Here is a 14,000-nt window from a genome sequence, read left to right on the forward strand (position 1 = left end):
TTGGACAAGAGAGGAGTGTCCGTCAAACTTACTTCCTCCAACGAGAGCGCCGCTCATTTTGTGGCTGTGAGCATTTGAGATAAGTCTCCCGACATAACAGAAGCTCATGACTTTGTTGTCGTTATAAATTAAGTGCTTCATGCCAAACATTCTTGGCTGTCGTACAAGCGTAAAAATAAGTGATGCAGCGTCAATATCTATCTATCTATCTATCTATATATATATATATATATATATATATATATATATATATATATATATATATATATATATATATATATATATATATATATATATATATATATATATATAATTTGATGTTCCCAAAAATCAGTTCACAAAATTCAAACACAAAAAAATCAGTTACATAAATTCAGTGCTCCTGTCGTCACGGCAACACTTTGCCAGGGTACCGACGAGAGCGTCTATTTTGATGCGGCGGATTTTCACGCTGCCATGTATGAGGCGTGCGTGCCGACACGTACGGGCCGGTCGTCCGGGGGAACGCGGGAACAAAGCGACGATTGAGCAGCCATTCATGTGCTAATGAAGGCATGGGGAGGGCTTTCACATGCAGAGGATGTCCCATGGCTGAATGCTGTTGGAGAGCGGTCGCCATGGCAACAAGGAGGCACAGTTCATTAGCTGACAATTTTATAGATTAAAGATTTAGGAGCAAAATGTGTGTTTCAAAATTCAATTTGTTAAAATACAATGTGGCCCTGCGATGAGGTGGCGACTTGTCCAGGGTGTACCCTGCCTTCCGCCCGATTGGAGCTGAGATAGGCTCCAGCGCCCCCCGCGACCCCGAAAGGGACAAGCGGTAGGAAATGGATGGATGGATGGAAAATACAATTTTTTAAAATTCAGTGTAAAAAAATCAGTGTAAAAAAAAAAAAAAAAAAAAAAAAGGCAAAAAAATTCAGTGCAGAAATATCCAGTGCAAAGTAAATTCAGTGTAAAAAAAATTCCGGTCAAAAATACTTACAGCAGAAATATTGAGAGTAAAAAAACGAGTGCAGAAAAAATTTAGTTGATAATTTTTTAAAGGGGAGCAAGGCAGCAATTAATTATTAATTGATAACCATTTTCAAGGTATGAGCGGTGTGACAGAACAAAGTGAACAAGTAAACAAAGTAAACAAGGAGGCACAGCCGAACCCCCCCCCCCCCCCTCTCTCTCTCTCTCTCACTCTCTCTCTCTCTCTCTCTTGAGTCTCAGCTGATGCCAGGACAGGAAGCCAACACAACCTGCCACTTCCTGTTAGACATAAACAATGTTTGTTGCATATGCCTTTGTCAACACACCGGATCCGCCAGAGAATAAGAAGACACAGCAGGAGGGATCAGGAGTCAGCGGGTATTCAGACTTTTAGACACAGTACGAGGGTTGGAACAGTAAATCGGAAACGTGAAAGACATGGCGGCTCGCCACAGCAAAATAAAAGCCTCTACACCTTAAAAATAAGTTGTTTTTTTACATGAAATGAAATTGAATGTACCCTTCCTTCAACAATCGCTATTTCTTAGGATTCTAACCATATATAAATATCACATATAGCCTATTATTTGCGCACTATTACCTACCTTAATTTCTGAACTATAAGACGCTACTTTTTTCCGAGATTTTGAACCCTGCGGCTTACAAGACGGAGCGGCTGATTTATGATTTTTTTCCCCAGCTAATGCCCATAATGCTTGGTGTTCAATAGTTTGCATTAAACCCAAACAGAGGACTAAAAAGGTGTGTTATTGTTTGTGCTACGGCGCCATCTTTTGGATGGGTTCGCTCGCTGCAGGTGTTGCGGGTTGAAAATGTACTTCCTGCTTTGGTGCCGTTAACTGGGAAATAGGCCATCCATAGCGGTTCTACTCGTATGGATTCTTCATTCGTCACTCCAAGCGACGTTTGTAAGTTTTACAATATAACTAAACCAATTCCCAATTCTTACTTACTAAACCGTCCCATGTTTGATGTCCGTAGGAGCGTTTTCATGCATATTTGCATGTGCTATCGTAATGTAACGAAGCTAGCGTCGTTAGCATTACATTTAAGAGTGTCTGTGTTAGTATTAATAACTTACAACGGCATTCTTTTTGTATTGTTTCAGTTTCACAAATTCACCAAAAAACGTTCCTGTGGAGTTATTGAGTCTGATTAGCTGATTGGAGAGCTAGCTTGCGCAGCTAGTGGGTCCATGACGATGACTTCTGTTTTGTTTGTTCACCCGTTTTGCTGCCGTGTTACAGACGACGTGTGGAAACATTTAAGGTATGTGAATAAACATTTACAAACACGAGTACAGTCTATAATAACACCGGAAAAAGATGCTAGATTTCTTGCTCGTTCGTTTTATTAAAGAAAAAGTCACTTCTCGAGAAAATTGAAAAATTCCCAACAAAGTACATCGTACAAGAAGCAGCAACATTTGAAAAATAGAGCAAAACGATATATTATGAGAAGAAATACATGCAAATACTAATTGACAATAACACAGATTTGCTGTTTAATTTCCCATAATGGAGGTGATGACTATTAGCTTGGAGGAGCAGCTCCACACTGTGTATGGACACGCATAATTAGCCAATCAGCCAAAGGGGAATGTGTTGGTGCTTGGCCTTAAATAATAATGATAAATGGGTTATACTTGTATAGCGCTTTTCTACCTTCAAGGTACTCAAAGCGCTTTGACAGTATTTCCACATTCACCCATTCACACACACATTCACACACTGATGGAGGGAGCTGCCATGCAAGGCGCTACCAGCACCCATCAGGAGCAAGGGTGAAGTGTCTTGCCCAAGGACACAACGGACGTGACTAGGATGGTAGAAGGTGGGGATTGAACCCCAGTAACCAGAAACCCTCCGATTGCTGGCACAGCCACTCTACCAACTTCGCCACGAGAACGGTATCACCATATGAGTGTTTTATAGCGGTCAATATAGATACATTTTGATCTTTTTTATGAGCTGTGGAAAGTAAAGAGCAGGAGATCCCCTTTCTGACCCTTTCCGATGATTGTAATGCCCTCAGCTATCAAGGCAAAAAGGAAAGGAAATGTCAACACAAGCATGGAAAACACTCAATCAATGTAAACAGAACTGAACACTTGGTGCAAAAATAAGGAATATGTAAAAAATGCTTGAAAAAGTGTAAGAAAATAGTGCAAAGTGTGAAAATGTCAAAATGGAGCATCCTGAGAAGAAATATTTTCTGCAGGTCCAGTGCCAGGAAGTGACAGCTGTCCTCTAAAGGGTGAGCGGGGCTAAGGTGGTGTGGTATTCGCGGTCTTGCCTTGCATCATTTACACACTACATCGATCTGACCACGATCCCTTTGAAAAAAAAAAACCCAAAAAGTACCATTTACCTCTTTTATCCACAATTTCTTCATTTTGACTTTCTCTTTTCACTCCATGCAAAGAATCAAGCAAACGTGATAGTGTCACCTGATTGGCTGTCGGCGTGTCACGCCCACTGATCAGTGATCACTTTCTGTTACCAGAGAGCGAGTGCCTTTGTTCATGCAACCAACCTTGCTTTCATACTTCCACTTTCTTATTACGATGAAGAAAAAAAAACATACTGTATATATACACACCAGTGACGTGCAGTCAGGGGAGGCAGGTGAGGCGGGGCCTCATGTGCCATCATGGAAAGAAAAAAAAAGTAAAAAAAAACAACATTAATTTAATTGTTGTATGTATCCAGTGATTATACTATAAAGTTATATTCTATTTAACTTCACCAGTTTTAGATTATTTTTATTCAAAATCACTGAATTTTCACATTTGCCTTTCAAATACTGAGAAGAGACTTGTGGTGAGTCAGCAGCCAGTTGAGCCTCACCATGGATTGCGCAATGACTCGGCTAACTGCTGGCCTGCTGTGCAGTGAGACCGTATTGCTATATGAATTATATTATACATTTCCATAGTTTAGTTAGCTGAGGTATATAATGTACAGTGTATTTTGTCAACAACTGTATGTGTGTAACGTATTTCTTGTGCTGAGCAATCATAAAACGGCTGCAAAGACGCACTGGCTGAGGCTCGCAGTAATCCCGCCTCATGGTGGAAGAGGGCGCTAGTGATCCCATCGATCATTCTTGCGACTACTCGGCTGCAGAAGAAGTGACAACAAGCAGCAACAGATAGCAGCGATCGTTTATTTTTTCCTCTCGCCTGGACTTTTAACATGGAGGATTACATATCTAAAATAAAACAGTTTTCTAAACTGGACTTTCAATCGAAGCAGGAGGTAATAATTAAAGGAAGATCTCCATTGAGACAGAGAGACTTATAAAACTGAAGAAAGATAAAGAAGACTTCTATAAACAAGTTATCGATGCTTTTGTTCAGAAGGAGCGGCGCTTGGACTTCATTTATAAGTAAAGGTAAGACCATAATAACATTTTTTTTAATTAAATGTGCTTTTTTGTGTGCTACAGTTTGTATGTGTAAAGTTAAAGTTAAGTTAAAGTACCAATGATTGTCACACACACTAGGTGTGGTGAAATTTGTCCTCTGCATTTGACCCATCCCCTTGTTCACCCCCTGGGAGGTGAGGGGAGCAGTGGGCAGCAGCTGCGCCGCGCCCGGGAATCATTTTTGGTGATTTAACCCCCAATTCCAACCCTTGATGCTGAGTGCCAAGCAGGGAAGAATGCTGGTATGAGCTTTTAAACATAACCCGTTAACTGCTGCCAATCAAATGGTCGAATATGATACTCTTTAGGGTTCATATGTTTGTAATCTGACTGTGATGAAGTTAGTGCCTCACCAGCCATGAACCTCACCGCACGTCACTGATACACACACACATATACTGTATATATACATAAATATGTATATATATATATATATATATATATATATATATATATATATATATATATATATATATATATATATACACATACATACATACATATATATATATATATATATATATATATATATATATATATATATATATATATATATATATATATTCATATATACATAAACATATATATATATATACAGTATGTATATACATATAAATATACAAATACAGTATATACATATATACAGATATATACATATATATGTATATACATTCATATTCTTTCATACATATACATATATACAAAAACATATATATACATACATACAATATGTATATATACATATATATATACAAATATATTCATATATACACATATATATATATATATATACATATATACAAATACCTATATACATATATATATACATATACATATATATATACACCGGTATATATATATATATATATATATATATATATATATATATATATATATATATATATATATATATATATATATATATATATATATATATATATATATACAAATACCTATATACATATATATATACATATACATATATATATACATATATATATATACATATATATATATATATATATATATATATATATGCAACGCATTTTTATTGATGATCGATTACATTTTGAAAGGCATTAGTAGGCAAGTACTTTTTCACAAAAAACAGCTGATACTGATTGAATGTTTGTTTTCAATGGAGGGGCGGAGCCAATGAATGGCGTTTGGCTGGCGACCCAAAGTCTGCTTTGAATTGTGTGCAGTTGAGTTTGACGTCCCTGCTTCGGGAAGACGGAGAACAGCAACACAACAGAGCAAAAAAGGCACAAAAACACGCACAAACGGACACAGCCCTGGAATTAGCGGGAAAGTGAACCCCGACTCAGCACAATTTTCAGCCGGCGAGTGTTTTGTGTTTGCTGGCTGAGTGCGCTCGGGGGGAACGACCACGACACACAATTCACACGGAGTGACCTCGTTCCAAGCCCACTGTTTTTTTCTCGCACCGTGGCAAAACTGAACTGGTCCCAGGTCAGCGGACATCAATCCCACGCCGCACAAGCACTTGCTTCTTCTTTTCCTGTCAGGGGCGGCGTGGCGAAGTTGGTAGAGTGGCCGTGCCAGCAATCGGAGGGTTGCTGGTTACTGGGGTTCAATCCCCACCTTCTACCATCCTAGTCACGTCCGTTGTGTCCTTGGGCAAGACACTTCACCCTTGCTCCTGATGGCTGCTGGTTAGCGCCTTGCATGGCAGCTCCCGCCATCAGTGTGTGAATGTGTGTGTGAATGGGTGAATGTGGAAATACTGTCAAAGCGCTTTGAGTACCTTGAAGGTAGAAAAGCGCTATACAAGTATAACCCATTAATTTGATTCAAGGCGTGGGTTTCATGACAAAAACTGAAACTTGCACGCCAACACGTAGCAGACGACAATCTGTGCGTGTGTGCTTCTACATATACACACACACACACACGTGACAATGTCCTATATCAGTGGTTCTCAAAGTTGTGTCACCAAGTACCGCCTCAGAAAACACTTTGAGTAGCCTACTATCAAAATGACTTTAAAAGTCTTATATAAGTGTTATAATGAAGACAACACATGATGTAAGTGTCTATACTAGCTATGTTAGCCTACTATCAAAATGATTTTAAAAGTCTTATATAAGTGTTATAATGAAGGCAACACATGATGTAAGTGTCTATAGTAGCCTACTATCAAAATGACTTTAAAAGTATTATATAAGTGTTATAATGAAGGCAACACATGATGTAAGTGTCTATATTAGCTATTTAGCCTACTATCAAAATGACTTTAAAAGTAATATATAAGTGTTATAATGAAGGCAACACATGATGTAAGTGTCTATATTAGCTATATTAGCCTACTATCAAAATGACGTTAAAAGTCTCATATAAGTGTTATAATGAAGACAACACATGATGTAAGTGTCTATATTAGCTATATTAGCATACTATCAAAATGACTTTAAAAGTATTATATAAGTGTTATAATGAAGGCAACACATGATGTAAGTGTCTATATTAGCTATATTTGCCTCCTATCAAATTATTTTAAAAGTCTTATATAAGTGTTATAATGAAGACAACACATGATGTAAGTGTCTGTGTTAGCCTACTATCAAAATGACTGTTGGGTTCGTAATAACGGCGTTACTTTTACTAGTAACGAGTAATGTATTTAATCACTTTTAGGTCCGTTACAACGTCGTTAGCGATAGCTTGATGTAACGTGGCACGCTACTTTTGATGTGGTTTTATGTCGACAACAAGACAGCGTCATAAGTGCAGCGAGTTCAAAGCAGGAAAGCAACAAGCGGTATCGCACGAAAATTAACTTGATATCAAACAGGAAGAGGCACCATCACACCGTGACACATACACGATGGGAATACTGAACAACAAATCAATGATTAAAGTGACAAACTTGCCATCCTAGCAATACCCCGTTTGTTGACAAGAAGCTATGACAGCCATGGAAGCATTCCATCTCTTTATGAAGCAGAGGTAACACAATCCGCTGAAAAAATTTAAAAGACCTGGCATCAAAGCCGACAAAGTGCGCTGCTAACGGCTAAAGCTAAAAAACACAGCTACGTTGAAACCCTTGATGACGTCACACGTCAGGAGGAAACAGGCCCCGCCTTTTAAAAGCACAGACTCCGCACACTGCGCCCTTGTATTAAACATCTCCCAAATGCATATGCCAGATATTTAAAGTTTCAAAGTAACGTAAAAATGACTTTCCCTAGTAATGAATTACATTTATTAAAGAGTAATTCTGTTATTAATCCAATTACTTTTTCAGTAAAGTAACGAGTAACTATAATTAATTACTTTTTAAAAGTCATTTTCCGAACACTAAAAATGACTGTGTGTCGCAATTTTATCGTCCTCTACCGGATTTATTACAATCTTTGCAAGCTGGTTAACGTTTGCTGTGGTCTGGAACAACATGGCGCACAAACAAACAACATAAGTAAAGGAATTCAAATGAGTTCAAATATACCTACAAACGAGGCATAATGATGTGATATGAACATACAGCTAGCCTAAATAGCATGTTAGCATCGATCAGCTTGCAGTCATGCACTGAGAAAATATGCCTGATTAGCACACCACACAAGTCAAAAAAATCAACAAAGCTCACCTTTGTGCATTCACGCACAGCATAAAACATTCGGTGGACAAAATGAGACAAAAAAGGAGTGGCATAAAACACGTCTTTCTGTGGCAGCGTCAGGGAAAGTTGTACATGTAAACAAACTATGGTGAGTTCAAGGACTGCCAAATACTTTCATCAGTGAATATAAAAATACACACATAAAATATGGACTTCATTTATAAGTAAAGGTAAGACCATAATAACGTTTTTTTTTATTAAATGTGCTTTTTTGTGTGCTACAGTTTGTATGTGTAAAGTTAAAGTTAAGTTAAAGTACCAATGATTGTCACACACACACTAGGTTTAATGAAATGTGTTCTCTGCATTTGACACATCCCCTTGTTCACCCCCTGGGAGGTGAGGGGAGCAGTGGGCAGCAGCGGCGCCGCGCCCGGGAATAATTTTTGGTGATTTAACCCCCAATTCCAACCCTTGATGCTGAGTGCCAAGCACGGAAGAATGCTGGTATGAGCTTTTAAACACAACCTGTTAACTGCTGACAATCAAATGGTGAATAAGATACTCTTTAGGGTTCATAAGTTTGTAAATCTGACTGTGATGAAGTCAGTGCCTCACCAGCCATGAACCTCACTGCACGTCACTGTGTGTATATATATATATATATATATATATATATATATATATATATATATATATATATATATATATATATATATATATATATATATATATATATATATATATATATATATATTTTGTTTCAAATGAAACTTGGTCAAAAGTACTTTTTGAGCACATTCAACAATACCGTGATAATAATGATAACCGTAATATGAAATTTGCATATCGTTACGTCCATAACTGGACACTCCTTGACCTAATTGGGTAATTTCCTACACTTCCCAGCGGTCTTGAATACAACACCTGTACTGTAGCTGCTGTGCCGATGTTACTTCTTCCCCCACAAATAATCTCCTCTAAATGTTCTTTAAATCACTATTTATTTAGTGTAATTTTTTTTTTTAAAAAGAAAAGGTGTGCACGTCATTAAAGATGCTTACCTGTTTTTCCAGCATGATCATTCTCTCGGTGTCATGTCCTTGATGGTGTGTTCAGGTGCTCTCCTCTACTAGCATCCTCTGTTAGCATCCTCTGTTAGCATCCTCGGCTAGCATCCCCATCAGTGGGAGAGAAGACAAAAAAAAGCAAAATTACGAAAAAAAAGAGCTAACTGTCGCTTCAGTCGACCACTACGAAGCCTTTTTTTCCGAACACAAATGTCCTCCTCGCCTCCAGCATGTCTCTCATCAGCGGGGAATGGCGTGGGGGTTTTTCGGCGTAGGTGGGGGGGCTCCTCGGTGGAAAAAAAAACAGCAGAAAGCTAACAGCTAGCTAGTTAGCATGCTAGCAGGCTAACGTGGAGTGATTATTTGTCTCCTCCCGCCGTCGTCCATCTGCGCTCCGCCGCAAGCAGGCAGGGGGAAGGTGGGCTCCGGCCGCTCATCTCCAAACCGATCCACCGCCTCGCCGTCCGGCATCCCCACTGACGTGCAGTCGCTCTGGCTCGGACGCGGCGGCGATGTGTGACCGCGACCACGGGATGCTTTTAATGGATGCTGCGAGAGACCTCTTCTTCGCCGTTCCCGTGTACCACGGTCTTGAACGCATCACACGTAGCACGAAGCAGGCTCAGTGGAAACGGGAGGTCCCTTTAACGCATCATATAGTCGAAATAACAGGGGGAAAGGGTATTTAATAAGAAAAAACACTGGTTTATTTGAATTTCATTTTGAAATACCAAACATAGAAATGAAAAATACATTATTTTAATATATAATATTCAATAATAATAATATTTAAGAATAGTAATATGTGATCATGCATACTATTTTCTTTAGCTTTGTTTTAGATATTTATTCTGTCATGCTTACATTTTTTTTTTAATAAAAAGTTGATTTCTGTATATATGTAACTAATATGTGAGCTATATTAATTGCAGTAAGGAAAATAGAAACTTTAGATTACTCTTATTTTTTAAGATGTATAAACTGGATTTTAGGACATCATATTTATGGCAGGCAAACAGATAGTGCTTGGTTAGAACAAATGTATTTAAAAAATATTACAATATATATATATATATATATATATATATATATATATATATATATATATATATATATATATACACTGTCTTTATGTAATCCATCATAATTGAATTGTTTGCATTTTCTATGAAAATGTTGAGTTTTGTGGGTATTTTTATCATTATAACTAATATGTGAGCTGAATTAATTACAGTAAGGAAAATAACTTGCCAAGAAGAGAAGACATTTTAGTTTATTCTTATTTCAATAGGTATGTTTAGCCTCCTTCAAAACCGCAATAAAAGTTTACCTCCAGGCAGCTACAACCCTAAACTAACACCTTCCCCGGATTGCTAATAATCAAATGTAAACAATCAAATGCAGATACTTTTTCTTATGCCTTCTGATCTCTCTCTCTCTCTCTCTCTCTCTCTCTCTCTCTCTCTCTCTCTCTCTCTCTCTCTCTCTCTCTCTCTCTCTCTATGTCCACTACTTGCTGTCCATATCCTACCCCCCCCCCCGCCCACCCCCCACACCCCTGATTGTAAATAATGTAAATAATTCAATGTGATTATCTTGTGTGATGACTGTATTATGATGATAGTATATATGATAGTATATATCTGTATCATGAATCAATTTAAGTGGACCGACTTAAACAAGTTGAAAAACTTATTCGGGTGTTACCATTTAGTGGTCAATTGTACGGAATATGTACTTCACTGTGCAACCTACTAATAAAAGTCTCAATCAATCAAGCAATCAAAGCACATAATATGTATAACAAGCACGCAGAAAGTGTTTGGTAAAGGAAAAAATAAAATACAAAACCCAAAACCAGTGAAGTTGTCACGTAGTGTAGTAAATGGTAAATAAAAACAGAATATAATAATTTGCAAATCCTTTTAAACTTATATTCAGTTGAATAGACGGCAAAGACAAGATATTTAATGTTCACACTGAGAAACTTAATTTAATCATTAACTTAGAATTCAATGGCAGCAAAACATTGCAAAAAAGTTGTCACAGGGGCATTTTTACCACTGTGTTACATGGCCTTTCCTTTTAACAAAACTCAGTAAAGGTTTGGGAACTGAGGAGACACATTTTTGAAGTGGAATTCTTTCCCATTCTTGCTTGATGTACAGCTTAAGTTGTTCAACAGTCTCCATTCTGATATTTTAGCATTCATATTGCACCACACATTTTTAATGGGAGACAGGTCTGGACTACAGGCAGGCCAGTCTAGTACCTGCACTCTTTTACTATGAAGCCACGCTGTTGTAACACGTGACTTGGCATTGTCTTGCTGAAATAAGCAGGGGCGTCCATGATAACATTGCTTGGATGGCAACATATGATGCTCCAAAACCTGTATGTACCTTTCAGCATTAATGGTGCCTTCACAGATGTGTAAGTTACCCATGCCTTTGGCACTAATACACCCCCATACCATCACAGATGCTGGCTTTTACACTTTGCGCCTATAACAGTCCTGATGGTTATTTTCCTCTTTGTTCTGGAGGACACAACGTCCACAGTTTCCAAAAACTATTTGAAATGTGGACTTTTTGTGAACACTTTTCCACTTTGCATCAGTCCATCTTAGATGAGCTCAGACCCAGCGAAGCGTTTGTGGGTGTTGTTGATTAATGGCTTTGGCTTTTGCAAGGGATGGCGTGGCAAAGTTGGTAGAGTGGCTGTGCCAGCAATCGGAGTGTTGCTGGTTACTGGGGTTCAATTCCCACCTTCTACCTTCCTAGTCACGTCCGTTGTGTCCTTGGGCAAGACACTTCACCCTTTGCCTCTGATGGCTGCTGGTTAGCGCCTTGCATGGCAGTTCCCGCCATCAGTGTGTGAATGTGTGTGTGAATGGGTAAATGTGGAAATACTGTCAAAGCGCTTTGAGTACCTTGAAGGTAGAAAAGCGCTATACAAGTATAACCCGTGTATCATTATAGTAGAGTTTTAACTTGCACTTAAAGATTTGGCGACCAACTGTAGTTACTGACAGTGGTTTTCTGAAGTGTTCCTGAGCCCATGTGGGGATATCCTTTACACAATGATGTCGCTTACAGGTCACGGGCATTCAATGTTATGTGCAGTAATTTCTCCAGAATCTCTGAACCTTTTGATGATATTACAGACCGTAGATGGTGAAATGCCTAAATTCCTTGCAATAGCTGGTTGAGAAATGTTGTTCTTAAACTGTTGGACAATTTGCTCAGGCATTTGTTGACAAAGTGGTGACCCTCGCCCCATCCTTGTTTGTGAATGACTGAGCATTTCATGGAAGCTGCTTTTATACCCAATCATGGCACCCACCTGTTCCCAATTAGCCTGCTCACCTGTGGGATGTTCCAAATAAGTCTTTGATGAGCATTCCTCAACTTTCTCAGTCTTTGTTGCCACTTGTGCCAGCTTTTTTGAAACATGTTGCAGGCATCAAATTCCAAATGAGCTAATATTTGCAAAAAAAAATAACAAAGTTTACCATTGCAAACGTTAAATATCTTGTCTTTGCAGTCTATTCAGTTGAATATACGTTGAAAAGGATTTGCAAATCATTGTATTCTGTTTTTATTTACTATTTACACAACGAGACAACTTCACTGCTTTTGGGGTTTCTATAATAAAATAATAATAAACATGTATATGTACAGTATGTATAGGGTTGACCTGGTACCAAATGTGTTTCAAATCTTTATTTGTTGTTACTATATAATATATTTAAAATAACTTATATTTAATATACTATATATAATGATATACATTATTATATATGTTCTGCCCTCACTATATGTGTTGAGGTTATACAGCTTGGCAGACAGCTAACAAACAATCCAAGACGTTCTAATAAAGTTCCAAAGCAGATGAATCCATTTAGGCTCTTTATTGTTGTTGATCTTGCTTTGTCTTTATTGTATCTTTACTTTTGTCTTGCACTGGACTTTTATGTAAAACTGAAATACACACAATGACAAATGTATAAGCTATGTGATTCAAATAACATACTGAAATGTAATACGATATATGTAAATATTAGCTTTACACAAATATACAGCACTCTCATCAAACAAATACTGCTGAGTGTTGAAACTATTTCAATGGTGGAAATGTATGACTCGCAGCCATTTAAGTCCTCAAAACATCCATTAAAACAGTGCACAAAAATCGTTTTTCAATAAACATCTTAGTATCAAATTTAACCACTTTCCACCTTAATAGTTAAACAACGCCAGCTCTTTTAAATCTTTTTGTGTTACCTCTGCTTCATAAAGAGATGGAATGCTCCCATGACTGTCATAGCTTCTTGTCAACAAACGGGGTATTGCTTGCATGGCAAGTTTGTCACTTCAATCATTGATTTGTTGTTCAGTATTCCAATCGTGTACGTGTCACAGTGTGATGGTGCCTCTTCCTGTCTGATATCAAGTTAAACAGTTTACTTACAGACTTACCTTTTCCAAGGCTTGTAAGAGCTAACACAACTTGTCTACTTCTCAATTGTCTCAATGAACTGAACTGACATCGTCAACCCGGAAGTGCCCAAACAAATGAAGTGTAGTATTTTCCTATCGCCACAAGGTGTCAGTAAGAGTCTACAATCAAATGGGCATATCAATATATGATACAAAATTATAATATATAGTACATATATACATACATATATAATTATATGATACATCTATATCCAGGGTATCTGGTTTGGTGGCTGCAGGATTAGGTCTCTGCTTTTTGCGGGTGATGTGGTCCTGATGGCTTCATCTGGCCAAGATCTTCAGTTCTCACTGGATCGGTTCGCAGCCGAGTGTGAAGCGACTGGGATGGGAATCAGCACCTCCAAGTCCGAGTCCATGGTTCTCGCCCGGAAAAGGGTGGAGTGCCGTCTC

At 38.0% G+C, this 14,000-nt stretch overlaps 1 protein-coding gene across 1 annotated transcript in view; it reads right to left on the bottom strand.

Moving 5' to 3' along the window:
- Positions 1 to 9,623, bottom strand: part of LOC133632622 (ral guanine nucleotide dissociation stimulator-like) — a 67,650-nt gene extending 58,027 nt beyond the window's left edge. Inside the window, exon 1 of the mRNA XM_062025144.1 lies at positions 9,082 to 9,623. Coding sequence (XP_061881128.1) covers positions 9,082 to 9,102 — 21 coding nt within the window. The 5' untranslated portion in view covers positions 9,103 to 9,623. The remainder of the gene's footprint in view (positions 1 to 9,081) is intronic.
- Positions 9,624 to 14,000: the final 4,377 nt, after the last annotated feature.

This window comes from Entelurus aequoreus, linkage group LG17 (assembly GCF_033978785.1).
Source record: "Entelurus aequoreus isolate RoL-2023_Sb linkage group LG17, RoL_Eaeq_v1.1, whole genome shotgun sequence".
Lineage (NCBI taxonomy): Eukaryota > Metazoa > Chordata > Actinopteri > Syngnathiformes > Syngnathidae > Entelurus > Entelurus aequoreus.